Source organism: Pimephales promelas, chromosome 19 (assembly GCF_988280905.1).
Source record: "Pimephales promelas chromosome 19, fPimPro1.hap1.1, whole genome shotgun sequence".
Lineage (NCBI taxonomy): Eukaryota > Metazoa > Chordata > Actinopteri > Cypriniformes > Leuciscidae > Pimephales > Pimephales promelas.
This window is the reverse complement of record NC_142787.1, coordinates 26,849,268-26,874,512: the sequence shown is the minus strand read 5'-3', so window position 1 is coordinate 26,874,512 and position 25,245 is coordinate 26,849,268. Positions and strand designations below refer to the sequence as shown.

At 38.9% G+C, this 25,245-nt stretch overlaps 1 protein-coding gene across 19 annotated transcripts in view; it reads left to right on the top strand.

The window, feature by feature from the left end:
* Window positions 1-25,245, top strand: part of nrxn2a (neurexin 2a) — a 368,720-nt gene that overhangs the window by 48,039 nt on the left and 295,436 nt on the right. For 13 of the 19 annotated variants that reach the window (XM_089124014.1, XM_039694092.2, XM_039694091.2 and 10 more), the window contains 2 exons: window positions 4,344-5,586; window positions 20,996-21,016. In XM_089124014.1, coding sequence (XP_088980140.1) covers window positions 4,869-5,586; window positions 20,996-21,016 — 739 coding nt within the window. In that variant the 5' untranslated portion in view covers window positions 4,344-4,868. The remainder of the gene's footprint in view (window positions 1-4,343; window positions 5,587-20,995; window positions 21,017-25,245) is intronic. The other 6 variants (XM_089124017.1, XM_039694089.2, XM_039694086.2 and 3 more) reach the window with 1 other exon arrangement.

The window sequence follows — 25,245 nt, the reverse complement described above, 5'->3', positions numbered from 1 at the left end:
GCCGCTCTACTGATCTCACATCCAAGCCTGGAGCTCTCACTGATGGTGGGTCAACGCGCTGTTCGCGGTGCTGATATTTGCTGGCTGCTGTCCGTGGTGCTGAAAGGACACAGCCGTGGGCTGCCGTCTCCCTCGTGGCCAGTCGCGCACCTCATCTCAATTATCTCCTTGTATGGACCGAGCGCTCGGAAGTCGAAAACGCACAATCTGAACCATCCATTTGCTAGCCATCTGCCTTCACTGAGTAGCACAGCCCCGCATGCTGTTCTGCAGCCACAAAAGGGGGCAGATTCTTCCCGGAACCGCCACTTCGTGTGGGTTGGTGGCGGAGGAGGACTCTGTTTTTAATCATGTCGATTTGATTTGGCTAATTAAAAGAAACATCAAGAGGAAGTAATGCGAGGCAGAACTGAGACGCTTAATTGAATATGAATGTGCTAATTCAAGTGTGATCTTTAAATATAAGCTTGACAAAAGATGCTCATGTATTCAGTGGGCGTTTTGTTGCGTATGTGCTAATTGTACATTCACGCCACGGACTCACTCCCTAAAGTGCCCTCAGTGCATCCTTATGCTGTCCATTACTCTCCAATGTAAGAGCAGAAAGCATGGCTAATTCTATTTGCTGCTAGCTCAGATAGCACACTGACCTGGGAACTGGGCTTTGATCAGCAAGTGTTGAGTGCTTAAATCTGCCCTAATACATGGTTAAGAGAGTAGATCACTGTTCAGAGTGGGCTTTCTCACTGTCACGAGTGAACAGGAACACGGGTCAGGGCCGCTTCTCCTGCTCTCTTCATTGTTATGCATTGTGCTGTAGTCATGCATCACGCTCAAGGGCAGATTATGACCTTAATGACAGTGACTGTACCGAGAGAAAAGAGGAGAGCTTTCTATTTGGATTTCCAACCTGCATATGTTTAGTGAGGCTTTTTCAGTTACAAATGAGAATGCCGCGCACCCGGAGCATGTTGGCATGTGCTGATATATGTGAGATGAAGCAATTTTAAGAGAGACTACGTTCATGTCATTTTTTGTTTCTCATAGACAAAGTCACTGTCACTTCCAGAGCCATGCATGCAGAAGCGGTGCAAAATAATCCTTCTGCAGGGAGAACAGTCTGTCTGCCACGTTAAAGCGGAATTACATGGCCGATATATTTAGATTGGCTAAGTATTGAGTGTTACAGGAGCCAATTTGATCTAAATTGGACTACTTTTCATTCCAATTATGCTTCATATGTGTGAGTTGCACAGTGTTGTATGGAAAAGCTATTAAGACATTTAGTCACTAATCCTTTGACAAACATAAGAGACCATAATCTTTCACAAGACCTTTTTGAAGATTTTCCACAGATTCCATCCCGTTGTTAGCCTTTCAAAACAAGCCTTTTAATTTATCTCCAACACTTCATCGTTTTTTCACATCTGCTATTTGCAGAGAACGGCCCGATAGACCCCTTTATTTTTCTAATGCTCTTTCACCAACGAACGGAGCATTCTTTAAGGCCAGGTTTCAAAAGGCAGAAAGGCTGTTATCACCTTCAAGGTCTTTTGAGAAGTCCTCTTGTGCACGATCACAGTAATTAATTAGAAGCAAATGAGAAATTAAGCTCGCATTTTGTGTGATCAAATTAATTTTTCTCTGCTTGCGGAGTGCATATTGCTTCAATATCATCTCTTCCGCCATGCAAGCACCTTTATTTATGGATGCTGATGAGGCCAGAGGAACAGAAATGACCCCAGAGTTCTGCACGGCACCTTGCTGCACGGTGATCTGTTTTCCACGGCCAAAATTACTGAACAGTTGCGCCGCATTTGTGCAGGTTAATTCATTTTAAAAACCTTTGTCTTCTTTGCTTCACTTTCAACTGGGTACAGGACTTACTGAAATAGTGCTGCGGCTTGAGTATTTGAATAAATTAAAGGTATAGCGGAGGATTTTCTTTTTCCGGGTGGGTAGTCTATACTATTGGTCCACCTAAGTGTCAATCATTCTGGTGATATGTTTACGTAAGGCCGTCGTACGTGCTCATCCCTGGCCCAAGTCATTCACCGCATAGACACGGTAAACATCTCAATTTGTGATAAATGGTATCACCCTGAAATATTCTAAAACCTTGTGTGTTCATGTGTTCATATTCTAAAACCTTGTGTGTTTATTATTACACAAATGCAACAAGCTACTTCTCCATATGCAACTATGTATAAAAATAACGTATTAACAATGAGACATATTAGGTTAAGGACCAACGTAATAGCACTGCTTATATGTTGCCATGTAACGTAATTGCGATTTGCAAAATAGTTTCCTCAGAACGTATTTCGTGTGATACAGGGTTGCACATACCATGTCTTGAGTCCTCGGTCACTCAATCGATCAGTATAATAAGTAAATAAAACACGGAAGGGCATTTGACATGTTGTCTTTTTTATGAATGTTTTTGAGTTAGTTTATAATTTGCAACGTAATTGTGTAAGGCGTAATATACGTTTCCTCTCGGGAGCAAGAGTGTTGTGTTTGTCCATGTGCATTTTTTAAAAAAATTGGAGAGGGCGGGTCTTCTCTAAAATTCGGAAAGATCCTCCGCTATACCTTTAATAGTCATATATATATATATACATGTAGTATATATGTGTATATATATATATATATATATATATATATATATATATATATATATATATATATGTATGTATGTGTATGTATGTATATATATATATATATATATATATATATACTGTACACACACATGCTTGTATATATTTGAAGAGTTCAGATGCAAAAGCCTCTAAATGCCATTTGAAATTTTCTTCTTTAATGATTTTATGTCAAGCTTGTATATTTAAGTTCAGTGATTTCACTTAAATGGCAATGGTAATTACCTATTAATTGTTATTTAAGTGAAATTACTGAACTTGAATATACAAGTTTGACAAATCATCATTAAAGAAGAAAATTTCAAATGGCATTTAGAGGCTTTTGCATCTGAACTCTTCATTTATATATTTAAGAAATATTTTCATGTATATAGATGTATATAATTTATATTAAATATAAATAAAAATATTTTATATGTACATAATATTTTTTTCTTAAATATACATGCATGTGTGTGTATATATACATATATATATATATACATATACATATACATATACACATACATATATAGCATGATTTTTCACAAGCAAAATAACATCAAACTATTCCATGGAATTATTCCATACAAATTATTAAGAGGAGCGGTTTGTTTTATTTTGACCATGGCAGCAATAATTCATTCACTGAAATAGTGCTGCGCACTGGGTATTTTAATTAAGTCGTCCGTCATCCTATATAAATTAGACATAAGGATGGTGATGTGTGTTTATAATAATAATAATAATTTTTTTTAAATGTATACTATATTCACAAAACTTGAAACTTGCCTCAATTTACATGTATCTATTCCACAGAAAGCAACCATTAATCAAAATTATTAAAAAGATCTGTTTGTGTAGATGACAGTAATAATTTATCAAATGATGATTACATGATGGAGATGAGCATTATTGTTAGAGACTCTGGATATATGACTGGTTATACTGTATGCGGTGGAATTCTTAATATGGGCCATATATTGAAGCTGTCTGCTGCATCCTCCACTGCCTAGCACTCAAAACTAATCCGCAAGTGCAGACGTTAATGTTGATTTGCTGTGACCATTGAGCAGTTATCACTGTTTTGCATATTCACTTTAATGAATTCTGCACGCATACAGTGCACACAAATTATAAAAGGAGAATGATGTGATCATGCTGGTGCATACTCCTCATTAATAAACATACATTTACACTCCTCACCTGATGCCCATAGTACGCTCACAGTCTGTCTTATCTGTCATCCTCTCTGTTGTCAGACTCCGTCACTACTATGCTCTGCCACTATTATGGGTGAAAGAGAGAGGTGTTGATTGACTGAGAGGGCTTTGGGGGTCTCAGAGCTGTTTAAAACACTAGCTGTGAGCTGGTTTGTGAATATTCATCTGTGAACCGATCAGCAAATTTGCAACGCGAATGAGGAGATCCGTCAACTAGCCCAGTGTTACACTGCAAAGTGCATTAAAGATTGATTTTCATTTATGCTCAAAGATTCTCAGATGAGGGAATAACACTACCAGGTCTTGGTTTCGTGATCAAACTGGCTTCCTAATGGAAATTTACAAAATAAAGCCACAAATTATTGTAATTTGTTGCGACTCAGACTAAAATTAGGGGGTGCATGTGAGTTTGTAATCAGTGGTCAGTGTTCATGTTTTATACACACATATTAACATCTGTTTTGTTTTGTTTAACTTTCAGAGACCCGGTCAAGGAAGATTTCTGATGGGGACATCTTGCCGGTGGAATGCAGACGCACATTTCTAAAAGGAGCTGAGGTTTTCTGGGGAAAAGAAATCATGCATTTGACCTACTGCCCACAAAACGGAAAATACAACCTCAGCGGTAATCCTACTTCCACCAGGGGGTGAGATACAAAAATCTGCCTTTTAACATGTTGAGTCAACTAGATTTTTAGGGCAGTTTTAGATTTCAAAGCACTAAGTACCGTGTGAGGATTTTTTTTTTTCATGGGCTTTCAGAAGTGTTCCTCAATGGAGTTACTCAGTGGAGAATCAAGATGGAGAATCAAGTGAAAAGAAACCCTTAAATACTAGTCTTTTTTTTTTTTTTTTTTTGAAAACTGGGACCTTACTATTTATGCAGTGCTATTTTGGAGAAGGCTAGATAAATTAATACGCTAGACTGGGAATAAATCTCTCCTCTGCAGTGGATTAAGAGAAACAGAACATTTGGAAAAAAGGGGATTAGGAGCACGCTTGGAAGATGATGACGTGGAGTTGCGGCGCGAAGTTATCGCGGGCATCCGTTTGGCTGGGACTCGCGGTGGCCGTTGCGGTCACCACAGCACTGGAGTTTGACGGCCTGCCGGGCCAGTGGGTTCGCTATGGACCCTGGGAGGCGAGAGCCACTGGAGAGCTGAGCTTCACCGTGAAGACAAACATCAGCAAAGCTATAGTGCTATACCTGGACGATGGCGGAAACTGTGACTTCCTGGAGCTCCTGATCAACGACGGCCGCCTGCAGTTGCGCTTTGCCATCCACTGCGGCGAGCCGGCCTCGTTGCACATGGAGACGCACGTCAATGACGAGCGCTGGCACCGTGTGCTTCTAACAAGGAATTACCGTGAGACCATGCTGGTGATGGATGGGGAGAGCAAAGTGGCGGAGGTGAAGTCAAAACGAAAGGAGATGATGGTGGCCAGCGACTTGTACGTGGGCGGGATCCCACCGGATGTGCGCCTCTCGGCCCTCACGTCCAGCACGGTCAAATATGAACCGCCTTTCCGAGGCCTGATCGCCAACCTGAAGTTAGGCGAGACTCCTCCTGCCCTTCTGGACAGTCAGGGGGTGAAGAACGATCTGGAATACCTGTGTACGAAACAAAACCCGTGCAGCAACGGAGGACGCTGCTCCATTCGCGACAGCGAGGTGCTGTGCGATTGCTCCAATACCGGCTACAAAGGGAAATACTGCACTGAAGGTAAGCAAGATGATGCGCTTAAGGCCTTACATAACATGAAGATGTTCTTATGGCAAGTTAAAATATTTGCTTTTAAGGAACTCAAGGGCTCAAGAAGCATTATCTGATCCGGCCTGCCTGTTTTATAATCGCTTGGTTGTGTTTGTCTCACCGTCTTCCTCTGCACTTAAAGGGTTAGTTCCATAGATATGTATATAAAGGCTAGATATCTCGTCCGCGCTGCTGGCCAATGAAGGTCGACGTCAGAACCTGGCGGCCATCTTGTCACAGGCAGCTCGCTCACTGGTAACATTGTTTTAATGGCGCATGTACTTTTTAAATCACCGTAACTTGCTCAATTTTCTACCGATTTTCAAACGGTCTGGTTTGTTATAAACGGCAGAGATGTAGTTATGATACTGCATACTTATGAATAATAAGTGTATAAATAAATAATCATCCAGAATTATAACCTCGTTAATAACGTTTGTAAGAAACCAAACCGTTTGTAAATCCGTCAAAATTTCAACGAGATAAGAGTATTTCTTACATCAGATACCACAGAGCCCGCAAGAAAGCCTGTCTGTGACAAGATGCCCGCCGATGATGACGATAAATACTCCGCCGTGAGACATCTAGCCTTTATATAGATATCTATGGTTAGTTCACCAAAAAAATGAAAATTTAAGTCATTAATTAATTGACGGCCCAGAAAGTCATTGAAGAAAATGTTTAAATATTCCATGTGACTACAGTGGCTCAACTATATGTTTATCAAGCGACGAGAATACTTTTTGTGCGGGAAAAAGAATAAATAAATAATAACGACTTTATTCGACTATTCCTTTTCTTCCTTGTAGGCCTGAGACGAGAGTTCAAGAGATTTCCACGACGCATGCGCGAGAACTGCGATTTAACTCTACTCCTTGTTCAGTTCTCGCGCATGCGTCGTGGAAATCTCTTGAACTCTCGTCTCAGGCCTACAAGGAAGAAAAGGAATAGTCTGAAGTAGGAATAGTTCAGTAGAACTGAACAAGGAGTAGAGTTAAATCGCAGTTCTTGCGCATGCGTCATGGAAATCTCTTGAGAGAATGGCTTAAGAGAATGTATTTTAACATACAATCTTACATACTTCACCTTTAAGCAGACTAAATGATTTAAGCCCGGTATGCATTATGAAATTTTGATTTGACAATTACTTGGTAAAAAAAAAAGAGAAAGAAATAATATTTATAACATGCGTTTAGAAAATAGATTTGAGTTGGGTGCATTTTCATTTCATGCTGACTTGAACTACTGAAAGACTTTTACAGTGGTGTGTTTCAGATGGTCTGGTATTACAGCACATTAGCCTTTTAAAGTGCTTTGAGAATTTGTATCTAATGAGATATCTCTGGATGTAGATCATTAAATCAGGTTCAGAGGAATAACATGTTTACAGCTGTTTAGAGATGTGATTTATTTTAACAGTAAATAAAGGATTGAAATGCTAAAAAAAGAAAGCATGTGACAAAGAAAAGGTTAGCACATTATTTGTACTCTGAATTCAGCTTCATTATTCAAATCAAATGTTTCTTTTAGACTTTTGTATTGCTGTAAATGTAGCTAAACAAAATGGATACAGAAAATTCAGAAGTATAAAGAAAAATCATGATACCTAGTTACCTACCAAAGTAATAATCCACAAAATCATGTCTGCATTATCGCCATGAGACATCTTTAATTTTACATCAGTATTATTATGCGATAGCCAATACAAAGCACCAGCAAGTCATATCCGAGGCTTTCGGTTTGATGTATTTCGCTGCAAAATGTTCATGCCTATCTCCATAGCCCCGTAGCAGAAGACAATATGTTTGAAGTTGTTATTCCAGCAGTGTACGATCTGTATACATATGTAGCATTATTCCTGTACTAATTTGATGAAAACATGGACATGTGTTGGAGCATGGGAGAGCAATTTGCCATAGAAACTGTTCTAGGTGACATATGTGGACTAATTAGGGCCACTCAGCAATGTCTCAGCCCTTTGGAGAATCCACAGTCTGTCGTATGGTGTTAAACCTGAGGCCAAATCTGCATGACTTCATACAGAAATATATTTGGCCCATTTCTCCTTCTAATTGAACAGGCAGCGAGGACGGAGACAGTGGCAGCTCATGCTTGGCTTTTCATTTAATGCAGTCTCAGGTTACCCACTGTGGAGCCGGCAGGGAGCGGCGCTTTGCTCTGTACCGAGAGAAGCAAGTCCAGCGAGTGCGCTTCAAATTAACGCTTCAAAAGAAGAGAGATATGTAGGACGGAGAGACGTTAACCACAGAAAAATAAATCATTTCTCAAAGTTGAAAGAGCAAATTGGATTTGACACTGGTAAAGGACAATATTAAAGGGAACAATTGGTTTTCAGACGCCTTAAATCCTTGCTTTTACTCCAGGGATTATCCATCGGAAGACGCAGAGGGGTATTTGAATATTTAAAGAAATGCATAGATAATCAAGAGTCGCAGTGTAATTATTATTTCGAGTTAACTATTGATATAACAAATCCTCTGAAGAATTAGCAGAGACTCATCAAACGGTGGCGGTTAATTACACGCATGTCTTTTCATATTTAACAATATTCCCAGACTGTGAGTGGGAAGTGGTCTCCATCGCCATGCCCTTGTCAAACCTCCCAGGTGAAATATTGCAGGCTTTCACCCTCAAAGCTAAGAGGGCTGTCAGTATCAATTAAGGCTGCCCTCGCCACAATGGAAATCTAGGCCAAAGCAATATATCAGCAGTGTGTGCATCTTTTTTTTTTTTTTTTTTTTTTTTGCATCTGCATCAGGCATGCTAATAAGGTCCAATATACAAGCAGTGCATAAACTGCAGTGTTGGGTCTGTTGCTGTGTTATACCCTCCTTTTCTGTGCCATATGCACAGCATAAACAAAGCCCTGCTGAGAGCTCTTAAAATCAATACTGTTACCATTTTAAAAGGCACATAAGCAAAATTGCACACAGGCATAAGTGTTCCTCATTAAAGGGATGCTTTCATATGCCTGCAGATGACAAAAACAGGCTTTTACTGTTGTTTGTACATTTTCTTAGGGCTGTAAGAGATTCTGCTGTATCGTTTATACTGTGGTACATCCTCGTTGGGGTTTGAAGAATTTGACACCAAGCATAGCAAGCAAAATAATATATTCGGCAAACTGGCGTAGATGGGTGCTTCCAATGTATTGAGTTGCTTGCTTGCTTGCTTACTGTCAGTATGTCAAGGTACAATTATTGTTTTTTTTTAATTAAAAATCACCACCAATTTTAATAGTGAAATATGACTGGAAAAATCACAAAAAGCCACATAATGCAAACTTATGTGGTAATAAAAATAGACCTAAGTGAACAATAGCCTTTAAAATAGTACAGCAGATTAGTGAAAAAATCTTTGGTATGGAAGCTTGAAATTTGGTACAGATACTCTCTAAGGGCCACTATTTTGGAAAAAGGCATTGGTCACTCAAATTCAATATGCCAGCCAATTTTCAAGATGGCCGCCATTGTTATTAAATGCTTATTATATCAATTATTCAAACAGTGATCCAAGCATAATATTTGATACTAAAAACTCTCTAAAGAACATGTTATTGGAAAAAAATGTTTGTCCCTCAAAAATTCAAGATGGCTGTCATTTTTAAAGATGGCCATCGTTCCTGTTGAATATGAATTATTTCAATTGTTCAAATGGTGATGCAAGCATAAAATTAGGCAGACATACTCAAGGAACACTCTTTTGGAACTCAAAAATCAATATGGTCACCATCTTGAATTTTTGTTTGGCACAGCTTTTTCCATGATAGTGTTCATTGAAGATTATTTGTACTACATTTCATGATACCATCACCATTTGGAAAAAAAAAGATTTAAGGATTCAAGAAAAATGGCGGCGTTCTTGAAAAAAAAAAAGGTTACTATCTTAAACTTTTTAAGGTGGACAAGCACCGTTTTCAAATAAAAAACTTTTTTTGAGAGAGAATAGAGTATTTTCACACAGTAGTTTGAACGGTTGACATAATCAACATTTGACAGAAATAGCAGCCATCTTGAAAAAATGGCCACCATGTTGAATTTTTGGGTGGCCAATGCTCTCCAAGGGTCACTTTTCCACAAAAAGTGACCCTTAGAGAGTATCTGTGCCAAATTTTATGCTTCTATACCAATTTGAATGATTCTCTTGAAATATGCCATTAATCTGCTGCACTATAATACACATATAACATGAGGCATTAATCAATTCAAATAAATTATCAAAAGCAAGTAAATATTTGGCTTTACCAAACAGCACTGTTAAAATACATATGTAATATAAAATTAGCAATAATAAATACATCATTTATTATAACAAAAGTATACAGAGGGTGCCAATGGCTTGAGATTGTTACACTTTAGAGTATAATAAAAAACCTTTTTTAATATTGGCCAAACATTTAATCCAAAATTTCGCTTGATCATTCATATTTAGCCACTTCTTTATGACAGAAACAGCCACTTTATGGGTTAGGGTTAGGGTTAGGGTTAACCCTAACCCTAACCCTAACCCTAACCCTAACCCATTACTTGAACAAGAACGTGGTAAACAAAAAATGTGAACTCAAGGCGAGGGTTTAAACTTTTATTTCTTTAGGGTAAGGGTTTTTAACTTTTATCAATATGTTTTTTGAAACATATTGATGTATTCTGCTGTGTTGGTGATATTTATAAATGATGATTACGTTACAAATCTGGTGAACAATAAGCAACCCAAACTCTCAGCACATGCAGGGATGCAGTTTATTAACCATGCTGCTGAAATGCGTATATAACCATGCCATACATGTCTATAAATGACAACAGTGCAGCAGCACATATATTATTAAACTGAATTGCAGTGTTTGTGATTTTACAATCATAGTATGCTTTATTGTGATTTTTAATTTTTTTTTTTTTTTTAACTGGTCTTAATGTTTTGCCTAGAAAATGGTTTAAAAATGCGTTTCCATTCATGGATTTTCGGCAGTGGAATTCATCACTTGCTGTATTTCGCTGTTGTCTTGACGAACAATGCTACTTATAAATGTAACTTGTAACTTTAGATTCTGAATATTAATTATCAAAAGCAATAAAAGAGACAACATCTCTGACATGCTGATATCTTGAGACAGATTTTCACCTTGTTACTCCTAATATACAGTATGTTATCATGATATACAATTAATCAAACGGTCACGGTTTTGGTTATACCACCCACCCATGAAGTCTAATGATTTTTATTGCCATAAAAGCAAGAGCAAAGTGCTGAATAGGTCTAGTTTGCATCAGACAAAAAACATTTTCATGTAGTTTTGGACTCCATCCTTTCTGTGGTCTTTTTTGACTCTGTGTGAGAGACTCAATTCACAGAGGCATTCATAGCAAGCTTTCACTGTGAAAACAAGGCCATCCGCTCCCCTGGATTAAATAATGTAGACTGAGAGTCTCTCTTATTTATCAACACAAATTAGTCTGGGTTGCCCTCAACGTCGGGCCTTGTGTGCCAAGGATGCAAGCATGTCTGCATTTCCCTTTCAGAAAGGCATCTGCTGCCATTGTGCAGTTTTGTGTTTCTTTTGTGGCCAAAACGCAAGCGAGTGAGGTTAGCTACATTTCATCCGGCTTGGGGCTTGTGTATTTTTGCCAGTAGCTGGTTGTGCAGTAATCAGCACCATAGGTTACTGTGCTTGGCAGAGGGCGCAAGGAGCCAAATAATGGTTTACACACTAAGGCAACAATTCAGCAAGCAATTAGAACAGGATATGGAGTCTTTTCAGCTGCCTTGTTAATTTTGCTTGATGGCCATTTGCAATGCAACTCAGTCCCGGTCTTTTGAAACCTCATAATAACTTCCTGTGCAGGAAAAGGCTGACACTTGATGTTTTTAATTTTTTTTTATATTTATAATCTTCCCAGTCTGTGAGTAGTTAACAAGAATCAGGGGTAAATAATGACAAAATGTGTATTATGTGAAATAATATTACTATAAATGCTATTTTCTAATTATTATTAATAGATTAACTATGGCCAATAGAAGGAATGACCTTACAGTGGTGTTAGTTTTGGATGCATTAGAATACAGGAAGTTTAAATATCAGTTCTATGTATATAATAAATATCAGTTCTATATATGTATGTATGTGTGTGTGTGTGTGTGTGTGTGTGTGTGTGTATGTACGTCAGCTATATACCGATATATCGAAATCTATCTATATATACACACATCTGTCTTTGGCGTCAAGCGGATCAATCTGTGCAGGAGGATGAGAATTCATATATAAACTCAATTTTCCAACTCGGTGTCCCTCACGATTCACCCACTTATTTTCTTTCATGCATTGAACACTCAGTGATCAGAAGGTCCATATGATCTGTCAACACACCTCCTGATTTTTGCGGCAAGGTCAAAATTAATGCTAGCTCTCTCTTCTCTGAGGGGAAAGGATCTGTGTGTTAGATATTGCTTGCACTTGCTTTCCTTGTTTAATAAAAGGAGCTTGTTGGAGCTTGTCAGATTTGCTTTTAGACCCAGGAAAGACACCCCAAATCAGATCCCTGTCCACTCAAGTGCATTTGCTGGTGTGCCTGTGTGGCTTTGCATGTTCAAAATCCTTATAGTGGAAAATAAAACCAGACTGCAGAGACAAAGATGTATTTCTGGGATGCAGGGTTTTCATGGTTTTCATCCACAAAATGTTAGTACAGGTTTACTTAATTCCTTTACTTACAATTCTAAAGGAAATTCTCTTAAAACTACTTCATATTTTGCATTAATTGAGAAAAAATAATTTGTTATTATCTAAAAAAAATAAAAAATGTGATTTCTGTCTTATTGATCAAATGGTGTAAGAGATCAAAGCTTTATATTGTCCAACCCCTGTGTGTGTGTGTGTGTGTGTGTATGTTTACAGATATCACTTTATTTTTACTTTTGTTTTAAATTGTTTTACATTTTTTTGCTTTGTTTTTACCTTGCCTTCATATTTTAGGGGTTATGCTGTTTTAAAAGTGCCCTAAATCTATACATTTTCTTGTAGACTTGTCCCAGGCTTTCGTTCTTAAAAATTGTTTAAAAGTTAATGTACTTATTTACCAAGTATAAAACTGTGTCATTGAGGAGAATGCTCATGAAGTAAATAAAGCTAAATGTATATATTTATATACAAAGACAAATCTGCCGGATTCCAGCCTTGCTAAAGCACCCCCAGATCATCACGATCCTCCACCAAATTTCACAGTGTGTGCGAGACACCGTGGTGTGTACTCCTTCTAAACATTAGACGACCAGGTGTTGGACATCAAAAATGACCTTACTCCAGTCCTTTACAGTCCAATCCTTATGGTCTTTTGCAATCCTCAGCCTGGCTCTTCTTTGCTTCTCATTGATGAAGGGCTTTTTTCTAGCTTTGCACAACTTCAGACCTGCCCCTAGGAGCCTGTTCTAACCATCCTCACCGCGCACTTCACCCCAGCTGCCGTTTGACACTCTTTTTGTAGGTCACTTGATGTCATCCTACGGTTGTTGAGTGACATTCGAATGAGTTGGCGGTCATCCCGGTCAGTGGAGAAGTCGTTTTCACCCTCTGCCGGTCTGTAGCTTTGTTGTCCCCAATGTCTGCTGCTTGACCTTGTTCTTGTTATGAATCGGCGTCTTTGAAATTAAGGATGGAAGCAACCCGACGCTCACTGTATCCCTCTGCCAGTAAAGCCAGAATTGAACCCTTCTTTTCCTCACTCAAAACTTTCCTTTTCAACTCTTTTGGCATGGTCAATAGTTATTTTTTTATTCCAGTTAATTTTGATGTACTGCTAGCTAGGGGTGGGGGAAAAAAATCGATTCTTAGAGGCAACGCAATGCAGTCGTGGACCATTATGAATCAATTAACAAATGTCATGTCGATTTTCGATTTTCAAATGGAAAATCGATTTATTTTTTTATATACATCTAATAACGTAATATTGACTGAATGCAAAAGAAGGAACTCTGAAGTGCAGAAGTGGAGTGCCCGTCTGTGGTGGGGATGGCTGAGCGCAAAATCCAAACACCCTCCTTGTTAAAGGAGCTAAACGCAAGTCTCTGGGTTTTTGCAGAACTACGCCCCCTCTGGCGACAAGCGAAACTGCAACCAGAGCTGTGCGCGTTCATGGAGGAACACACACACACACACACACACACACACACACACACGTACGTTTGCACGAGCTGTTCATAACCTAAGGAGCACACTGTGCGGCACACATCTTTTGTTACAGTCATAATGAGGCAATACAGTAATAATTCTGCAAGTCATTTAAAATATATGAAAGGAAAGTCATTCGAGTAAATTACACACTAATGTGTGTGAGAGGGGGAAACGGGGGTAGTAGAAAACTTCGGTTTTTGTTTCCATCTATCTCCCTGTGCTTACTGTAGCCACTTATGATTGAATTATTATGGAAACACGTTCAGTTACCACTTTGTATAGGACCCGTTTGAGCCCTAGAGCCGACCGGAGATCTCTCCGTTTGTTGAAAGCTTCCCGATGCTGACTCTCGTCTTATTCCGACGCCTGGCACTGGACAGACTGAAGTTTTATTTTCTGTCTCACGTGGAGTTTGCGTTGGGGTTTGCAATGAGCTACAAGCCGGTCTCTTTCCGCGCCATATACAGATTAAATGAAGTGCACGTCACCGAAAGCAACAGATATGAGCTGGATTTTATTAATCATCGGCTAATTTCAAAATCAGCAAAGACGGCAATAAGAGAGATCGGCAACAGGCCTGGTAAGATCATTTCATTTCTTTTCTTTTAATGAAGATGGTAGTGTTAAGCGTCTGCGACTTACTTTCACTTTGATTTGCAAAAGATTGCGGCGCTGACTTGATGAAGGGGCTTAGCTCAGCTGCTCATCTGAGGTGATGCGCGTCGTCATATATGACTAAAATAACATGACATATAGCTTGGTTTCAACAACCAGATGCATTTACACTTGTCCAGTTTCGTCTGGAATGCGGCCCAGATCACGTCCTCGCAAGAGCGATCGGATTCAAATCCGTCTCGAATGCATTTCGGAGGGCATTTACACCCTTGTCTTTTCACGATCGAATAGCTATCCGATCACAGAAAACACATGAAGTGACCAGGTGTAAACAGCCCCTTTGAATCCATCATCTACTTTTGTGGTAAGCTGACTAGAGTTGTGTCGCTCGAGTTGTCATCTCTGATACGCAGAACGGCGGCGAATAGCTCCACGAACCTGCCAGACATAGCCAGGCGAGCGTGAACGCCCATGACGTCACGCCCAGTCTCAGATTCGAGCCCGAATCCCTCTTATATATTTCACTGTACAGGATTATAGAGGCGATCGCAGTGATCAAAGAAGGGCTCATTCAGCCCATCAGGCGATTGTTTAAGCATGTATGGGTTAGAAAACGGCTATTTTTAATATGAAAAGTTGCGCAATGCACCTTTAAAAGTTGACGTGTGGAAATATATTTTTGCTTCTATGAAGTTGAAGGGGGAAAGGAGCTGGACAAGAGGCAAACTATTTGTAAGCTTTGTAGAATTAAACTGAAATATTTCGGAAACATGAAACCATATATTTTGTATTGTTATATATATATTAACAACTCATTAATTAAATATTTATCATTGCATATTCTGCATTATTGGATGTTTTTTTTAATAAACACTGACCAAAAAAAAAAAAAAAAACTATAAAGTTTTAGGGCTGGGCGATATGATTATATATAGGCTATATACAACACTGATATAAGTGATCACCCGGATTTAGACCGACCTATATTTTATTTATATAAAGCATTCACAGGCAAATTTGCTTTAGCCTATGTTTAGGTCTATATTGCTTTTATTTCCCCGGTGTCGAAATCAGGCAAACATAAATGTTAGGCAACACGATTCCTGGCTGCATGTCAATATCCATGGATCACTGGATCTTTAAGTTGTAAGGAACACTATATTGAGTCCAACATTTAGTTTAAATTGATAAAATTTTTCATTTTATTCGCATTTTCGCAGTTTCCCCTTTTAAATCCAGTCACGCAGCAGATCTTTTGCCACTCAGTCAGGCTGAGGGGGGTTGTTCCGGCGGGAAAGTGACGTCGATGCATTCCCTCTATTGCAAGATGATAGTGATGACCACAGCAGTGTTTTTTATACTTTAGCTCATAAATAAGATTTGGCTCAGGTGATCAGCACCTTATTCTGTAGAGTGAGTTGTGCCTGTGTTGTAATACAACAGGCACTGAAATGGAATGGATGCCACACATGTTAGAGATGCTGATTTAAGACAAAATTGCAGTGGTCGCTTATTTTTTTCCAGAGCTGTATATTATTGATTTACTGCAATACCAATCAAAAAGACTGTTAATTTAATATTTTAGCTGCTGTGAACACTTTCACGAGTTGTGGTAGATGGAGATGCCTCATCATATTTGATAATATAGTTCACACTGGAGGACCTGATTCAGATCAAGAGAGGGATTAGCATCACTTCACTAAATAGAGACAGATTACATGCCACTCTGGCTTTTTCAATCCGACAGGCTGAGATCATGCTAATAACCCACATGGCAGTAGCCTAGGACACTCATTCTGAGAAGCTCCAAACGCTGTCACCATGTCAGCTCTCACGGCCATGCTCGATTCATTACAATTCTCCGGGACTTTGTTGCCGTGACCAATTTGAGGGAGCCGAGGAGAGCACTTGTAAAGGTTAAAGCGGCCCTCATGATTTATGGGCGGCTGACAGTTTTGCATGGCCTGATATCCAGAGCCAAGCAAGCAGTTCCCACAAACACAGTGTGATTAAGAGATTTACTGTCTCGCTCCAGGCAATCGAGCAGCATTTGCGCCGAGGGTTTTGTGTCGTCTTTTGTCCCGGCTTTAGTTGTGCTTTCAGTTTCCGTTTGCGAATGTTGTCAGCGTGTGCTAATGTTCCCCTCGCATGTAACACACCTGAGGTATCCGACAGACATAGGCTACATCCAAAAACTTAATGGGATACTCCACCGTTTTTTCATATCAAACTGTTATTCCTGTGTCGTCTCAGCTCGTGCACTCAATCGCTCTGACGCGCGAGACACTTTGATCACACTTAACTAGCCCAGATCATTCAATATGAGCCAAGCAGAGAAGTGACCAAACACCTCCACGTTTTCCCTATTTAAATACTCTAGCAGTGTAACTCAACCTAGGACGGTGACCCAAAATAAAACGTTGCGCTTTTCTAAGCGTGTAAAATGGATAACTATATTGTATGCCGGAATACCACAGCAAGTGCTTGGGAGCATTATGGCTCTTTCAGACTGCACGATTTTCAAAGTAGTCAGGTCGCTGCTCTTTTCACACTGCATGACTATCTTGGCCAGCATTCAGTCGCTGCTGTGTTCACACTGGACGATGGATCGGCGACAGAAGGTTTCACACTGCATGACTTTAGAAAAATCGCCGACAGACTCTGTCTAGCACGCTGCACGCAAACTACATTTCACAACAAACACGCGTGAGATATGAAAAGGAAACAACGCGCGACACCACACGTGCAAGACCGGAGTTCTCACGTGAGACTTTTTTTTTCGACCCGGTTGTGGTACAGCTGGTGAAACAGACACGAGTGCTCCTGCCAAATTTCTACTAATTTTTCTTCCATTTATTGTGTCCAAATAGACCGAGAAGAAGCTTTTTTTTGTTGAAACAATGCCATATCATGTTGATATGTGATCTATAACTCCTCCCCGAACTCCCTGCTGCTCTGCATCTTGCTCTCTCACTGGCTGCCGGTGATCGCCGATGTAGTTTTCAGTCAAAACACTTTTCACACAGCAGGATTTTGAATCGCCGACAGGTCCAGATATTTAGCATGCCAAATATCTCACGGGCGTCGGCGACTCGTCGGTGATTCTCTCAGTTCGCGTCTTTGTTCATTCACACTGCGTGATTGTCACTCGCGTGAACGAGCGCCGATTTGCCTGTGATTTCGGGCATTTGTCGGCGATTTCTCAAAACCTGTCGGCGAGCCAAAATCGTGGCTAAAATCATGCAGTCTGAACTCGACATTACTCATCGAGCAATGATCTTACTCGACTCGGCGCTGTAATATCACTCGTGAAAAGTCCTCTCCCCCCCTCACTCTCTGGAGTGATGATATTACTGCGCCGAGTCCATAGATACTGTAAATATGCGCCGAGTCGAAGTGCTCCCAAGCACTTGCTGTGGTAGTTATCCATTTTACATGCTTAGAAAAGCGCAACGTTTTATTTTGTGTCACCGTCCTACTGTAGGTCGAGTTACAATGTTCGTGTTACTGTATTTAAATAGCGAAACGTGGAAGTATTTGGTCGTTTCTCTGCTTGGCCCATATTGAATGAACTGGGCTAGTTAAGTGGGATCAAAGTGTATGAGGTACGTATCAACTTGTCTTAGTTAAGGGAATAACGGTTTAATATAAAAAAAACGGTGGAGTATCCCTTTAAAAATGCTGCCTTCGATGATTCATTTCAAGGTAGGAAGGCTTCAAGGCATGTCCGAATCCAATGTTAGTTTGCCTCGTGTCCATGAGATCCCTTCATCTGACCTATTATTATTATTATTATCAATATTTTTTTTTCACCATAGATGTATTCTTCACTACGTTTGATATTCCACAATCCTGTGCTTTCCATTCTGTGACAATTAAGCAAACAAATAAAGTGGTTGGTTGTCAGTTTTTTTCAACTCCTAATGCCATTTCTAGTGAGAAATTACTATTGTAGTAATATTCACTTGGTCACCAGCAAAGCTCTATTTGGCTGTAGATCATTAAACCCTTACGCTGGCTCAGAAGTCTGTTCGAAATGCGTTTTGTGATGTTCCGAGGTGTGAAAACGCTTCCCGAAAAGTCATTGCCTGATAGCGTAGTAAGGCAACAAGTCAGCTGCCCATGGTTTCGCATGTAGCCATATATATTACTACTTAATTGATAAAGCAGTCCATTAACATTTGCTTGGAAACCTTGGATTTAATTTGTAGTCGTTGAGCGACCGAGATTAGGAAAATGGAAAATAAATCAGCGCTCTCTCTCCCGGGTGCTCGTTTACATGCCAACGTCTCCATGGCCACATAATGATGATCGCAAAATAACATTCAAAAAGATTCCTCTTTATTTGGCCATAGGGTTAGGTCTCGGTTTTCAATGGCCACCATGTGTTCTCATTAGTGTTTTAGTGAATATTGTAGCCCTCCACCTTTTAAGAGCTGCAAACACCTCTTCTCACAGCTGCTTTTCCTCATTATCAGTGGCAACCGTGATCTGACTCACCCTTCATGACCAGACCATCCAGCTCCACACAAGCCCCACCTTGCAAGCTTTTGACGTCCTCCCCTGACTCCTATTATTTCACAGTAAAGGCTTTTCCGTGCCTTCATTTGCCCGGCGCTTGTCCCAGTCTGTCCTGTGGTTTCGAGTATGCCATTAAGGTAGCACCTGACCTTTTGGCCTTTTGGAGAACTTGCTGTGGAAGCATGATCAGCATCATATTCAAATTATAGTATTAATGAGTCCCAAATTACTTTTTGTCTGCATCCAGATTCATTTATAGGAATAATTGTTGGATTTATTCAATGAACAAGTATTAGTATTTTACATTTTATGTAAGTAGATAATATTTGGCTTTGTGTGTTAATGTGTGCCTTGGAGAGGATAAGCTTGGATAAGTTTCCTCCTCTGTTGAACATCTTTCAGGGTTTTTCTTGCCATGACCAGTAACTAATCTAAATAAAAAGGCTTTTGGTTGGAAGACGAAAATGTAGGGCGGAAGTTCGGAACTTGATTTCATCTTCAGGAATTGATTGAATCTTACAAATTTGGGAATTGATAACTAGATGGAGGCAGATCTGAATGCCAGTTTGGAATCAGTTTTGTTGGATATATAGCCCTGCCCTCTGTAAATACATTTAAGGTGCACTTGAATTAAAACAAAAATATATTGATGTGCAGTGTGCACAGATAAATCATTTATAATAAATTGCAACATTCTGTCAAAAATAAGAATGGTGATTTTAAGCTCTGTGTTTTTGATAAACTGCTTTGATGTATATTGTGAAAAGTGCTGTAAAAGTAAGTCACTTAATATAATGGAATGTTAACTTCAGCCATGGAGACTTCTAGAAGAAGAAAAAAGGTCCAAGAGTCGTAATATGACCTTCATGTAACAAACAATCTGTTGGCTTTAATAAAAGTTCCTGAAGTCGAAGAAACTCCCATTTATAGATTGAATCATTGTATCTCAGAAAACAACACAAGCAACATGCATCCCAGGCAGCTCCCATGAGTCTAATCATCTAGACATCTATAAACAGTCATCTGCAGTAATGACAATAACATTTGAGTGTATGACTTGATTTATGACTCAAATAAGTGATGCATGAATTTTTATCATGTTTTAGTCAGACTGAAATCTACAGTAGACTCCCAAGGATGCAATCATGAGGTTTTTGCCAACAACATTTGCACATTCTGTAGACTCAAGTGGTGGTTTTTTACTTTGTATGCCCTCAAATATATCATACACTTTTGAGTAATACTCTTTAACCACTTTAAAATGACTTTCACCCTCTGAGTTCCTTGTTTTACTTTAATGAAAGCTTTTCTTACTGATGCGTATCATTTTTTTTTTTTTTTTGATGCGCATGATGTTTTGCTCCTACACCTAAATATTCATGAAGTGTAGGATTACTAGTAGGCATATACAATACTTTTAATGATTTTAATGATTTAAAGGGATACTCCACTTTTTTTTTTTTTTTTTCGAAATAGGCTTATTTTACAACTCCCTCAGAGTTAAACAGTTGAGTTTTACCATTTTCAAATCCATTCAGGCGATTTTCTGATATTTAGAAGAATATCAGTAACCAGACAGTTTCTGGTCTCATTGACTACCATAGTATGTATTTTTTCCTAATATGGAAGTCAATGAGACCAGAAACTGTCTGGATACTGATAGTCTTCTAAATATCAGAAAACCAGCTGAATGGATTCGAAAATGGTAAAAGTCAACTGTTTAACTCTGGGGGAGTGGTAAAATTAACCCATTTCCAAAAAAAGTGGAGCATCCCTTTAAGTATATTGACAGTTATATGCATATAGCATGTTTAGCATATAGTTTCATTTAATTGATTCATGCTTAAATATGAGCCATAACCTAAAACCTCATCTAACTTAATATTCTGATAGTCTTCTCTAGCAATTACACCTACATGTACAGTATACTATATTCAGCAATTACATTTATTATGCTCATTAGTTTGCAACAGCTGGAATTATAAATGCTGTATTCTGTGTTGTTGATTTTATTCTCCTTTTTTCTCTCTCTCTCTCTCTTTCCCACCATTTCCGTTGCAGCTCTCCAACAGGTTTTGGGAGGTAAGACCTATGTTTCGTCTTTTCATATCTGATTTGCTAGAGCTGATAGTGATGGGGGTGTCATCCTTCCTTGCATTGTCAGTTTGTACTGCAGTTCTGCTGACCGACACGAGTGGACTAAAATCACTCACCTGCACCAGGCAAAGGCTAGATTGGAGATGTAATTGAGCAGCGCCAGCTATAGGCGAGGAAACGCTAGACGGTAGAGTGTTTATGTTGTGGACTATTTTATAATGATCGGTCTCCCGATTTGCAGGGCCAGAGGCTCGGGGGTCCTGCCCTGCAGCTTTTATATGATCTCGAATTAGATCTGCTGAATTAGACCAAGAAAGTGCAACCCAGGCTAGGATTAAGGCAGCTGGCAGTGGTCATGCAAAACCGCTTTGCCATATACAGCTCATGGGGAAGATAAATTGAACCCCGGTGTAGGAGATGAATCCTGCAAGGCTTGACACTTCACAAGTTTGAATGCTGGAGAAGATCCCAAGTATATATTATTTTTCCAACACCTTCTCTGTGAATGATAAAACTTAAACGCTACGGCTTGCGATGTCCGTTCTTTTGTTTTAGCTCCAAGGACCTCTATATTTTATGTGGATGGATGGGTTACGTCTGAGGCCTGCAGAAATCCATCAACTCGATCTTGATTTTCAAAAGCTAGTGTTGAAAAATATCTCTCTGATCGAAGAGATCCAGGATGCCACGGTTATTTAAAACGTATTACATTGTGCCTCGGAGCTGATGTGATGTCTGGGCTTGACAATGATGATGTACTGCATTATTCACCAGATGTTAAAACACTGTTAACAGATAAACAGAAAAAAAATTGTCTAGAAGGAAATGGCAGCCTATATAATAGCAGCTCAAGTCTGAGGTCTTGCATATACGTACAGTCTATTGAAGGACTGTGATCATTGCCAGTGTCTGTATTGTATTCATTCTCAACAGAAGAAGGTTATCTTAAAGGCCACACTGACACTAGTGGATGACAGGGGCCTTCTTTTACAACATGTGCTTTTAGCCTACACTTTTAATCATCCTCCGTTTCCCTTGTGAAGAGCTCAAGTGTGCTAGGACTATGCAAACATCAAATGGCAAGAATTGGGGTGAGGGTGTGCCATATAAAAGCAAGTGCTTGTGTCTTTATTGGATTAAAGCTTTCACTCAGTGTCAGCACTTTGTTTCCAGTGCAGAATGCATGAAAACAAAAATGACACTCATTCAAGCCAACTCGCAACCGTGCCTTTTTCATCTCCTTCTCTGGAATGTAGTGTGACATCTAAACAGCTCGATTTAGGTGTCCCATCAGTTTGTGTATGTACAGCATTAAAATTCTGTCACATGGAGATTCGGTGACTGTTTGTGGATGGGCCTGTTTTTGCCTGGGTGGTTACAGGAAGATGGAAGTGTGGTAGCTAAAAGCAGGCATAAGAAAATAGATTTTAGTGTTAGGGTCAGATACCTCAGCCATGTATTTATAAATACCAGCTTAGACCTGTACAGATGTGTTAGTGAGTTAGTTCATATGTAACACTTAAAACATTTCAGTAGGATTTCTGTTCAAATTTTGAAATTTTACACAGATTCATGGATTTAAAGGTTATAGTTCACACAAAAATGATCCCATTATTGACTTTCCCTCAAGGCATCATAGTTGTATATGAGTTTCTAATTTCAGTCAAATTTATATTGAAAAAATATCCTGGCTCTTCCAAGCTTTATAATGGAACTGAATAGTAACTGAGATTTTGAAGCCCCCAAAAGCACATCCATCATAAAATGAAACCATACGGCTCCAGGGGGTTAATAAATGCCTTCTGAAAGCGATGTTTTTGTAAAACAAATATATCCATGTTTACAAATTTATAAATTAGAATCACGTGCCTCCGATAACAGTCGAAGAGTGACCTCTGACCCGACGCATTGATGAACACAGAAGAGCACACTAAAACAATATTGTTGGTTTAACCTAAAGTAAGGTACCTGGTTGCCCTAATATTGAGTTCATTTAAATAATAATAAAAAGGTAATACAACGGAGATTGCATGGTTAAATCAACAGAAACTCAAAATATTATGTGAATATTATCTGAATCAAATCAAATCCAAAACTGTGATTTTTGCACTGCAGAGGATAGAGCAAAACAAAGGTCATGGGTTCGATTCTCAGGAAAACTGAAACTGATAAGAATGTAAAATGTGTACTTTGAAATGCAATGTAAGTTGCTTTGAATAAAAGCGTCTGCCAAATGTTTTAATGTAAATAATGGAATCTTTTTTAACTAACCCTTTAATAATGCAATTTAGGATACACTTTATTTTAAAATGTCCATGTTACAGCGTCATTATACATTTAAGTATACACTTGGTAATAATTAACTACATGTACTTACGATATAGTGGAAATGGGGGTTGGTTCAGGGTGAGTTGCATGTAATTATGCATGTTTTATAATTATTACTACAATAACTGCTGCATTTTTAATTAATCAAGGATGCATTAAATAGCTCAAGTGATGATAAATGTATTCAAACAATTTCTATTTAAATAAATTCTTTATTTTAAACTTTCTATTTTCAAAGATTCTTAAAAAAATCAGTTTACTCAACTTTTTTAACATTGATGATGATATTATTAATGATAATAATAATAATAAATGTTTATTGAGCACCAAATCAGCATATTAATTGAATACATTAAGAGAAACAAATATATTTTTAGTATTTGACAATATTTCTGCTTTAACTGTATTTTGATCAAATAAATGCAGCCTTGAAAGATACTTTTTTCAACCCGTCTCTGTTTAATGGCAGTGTAGTTTATTTATTGTTCTTTGTTAAAATGGTTAAAGAAATATATTCTTTTCAAAGTATAAATTAACGTATTGTTAATCAATGTGAAATCACAATGAACAATAGCACTTATAATTATAAATTAGCCTCAACCTAGATTAATAAATGCTGTGAAATGGAAATTGTTAGTTCATGATACCGAATGCATTAACTTGTTAATGAATTGCTCCTTCTTGTAAAGTGTTAGCAACGAAGCATCTCATTAAACATCACTGCGCTTTGTACAGTCAGCCAGTTTTATTTACAGCATCTATTTTTTCTTTTATACATAAACAAGACTTAAAACCATCAAACCGGATGACAACCATTTCAGCTCACAAGCGGTTTTCAGTCAATGTTATTGACCTTGTAAATATGCAACATGCACAAATAACAATGTTTAAAAATGTACCGTGTGAAATTTTGAAACATGACTACCCAGGATTAATTACTAGCCTAGAGTAAAGCATTCGAGCAGTGAGAAGCAGATAGATAACCCAGAATTATGTTTAGCCAAGGTTTAAAAGAAATCTCTAAATCCCTGCAGGAAACCGTGTTTAACTCGCATTTACACTTGTTACTTTGTGTTGAGGTCATGCGATTTGACGGTGTGCGTGTAGACAGCATGTTTTGGGATATTGAGATGCCTCAGTTAGCCGTCTGTGCTCTCATGCATACCGTGATCTTCAGGATGTTTACAGCCTTATCATACCTCTGCTTCCATCCTTGGAGGAAAAGCTCTCATGTCACTGCTGCTCACTTAGGCATCAGTGCCAGTCATGAGTAATCCAAAGCTAGGCTCTTCACCATCCAACTTTTGCTCCAGTTAGGCAACATAGAGCAGGCTTGACCGCAGCGACCATGACCGCTAGTGCCCCGTGAGGACGTCAGAAGAGGGAGTACAGCTGGCTCTCCCATGCCCAATCCTCCCAGTGCCTTAGTGACCTTGGTATAATCCTCCAACTGAAGGAAAACCTCTAGGAGTTTCAGACTAATCCCCTCGCAGCACATTCAGGAGTTTTCCTTTTTAATTCAGTGCCGTGCAGGAGCTAATCAGAGATCATGTTTTGATATGCAGTAGATAGAGAATCCGTTATGGCTCATAGTTTTAAGTGCTGAGCATTTGTAAAGCATCTTGCGACCGCTAATGGAGTCAGCAATGTGACTTTTCTCTTTTTATAATGTTTATGATCTTGTAACTGAAGATAATGCTCTGCTCTACTAGGGGTGTAACGGATCGTAGTTAATTCGTGATCCGTGCCGATCGTGTCCTGCGGTTTGGCACACGTGTTAAATTTCTAAGTTTAAAGTCGGCATGAAATGGAAGTTCCTATTCTGACTTATAACCGAGTGAAACTGCTTTACAAACAAGAAAAAATGATGAGCTGGAGTTTTGTTC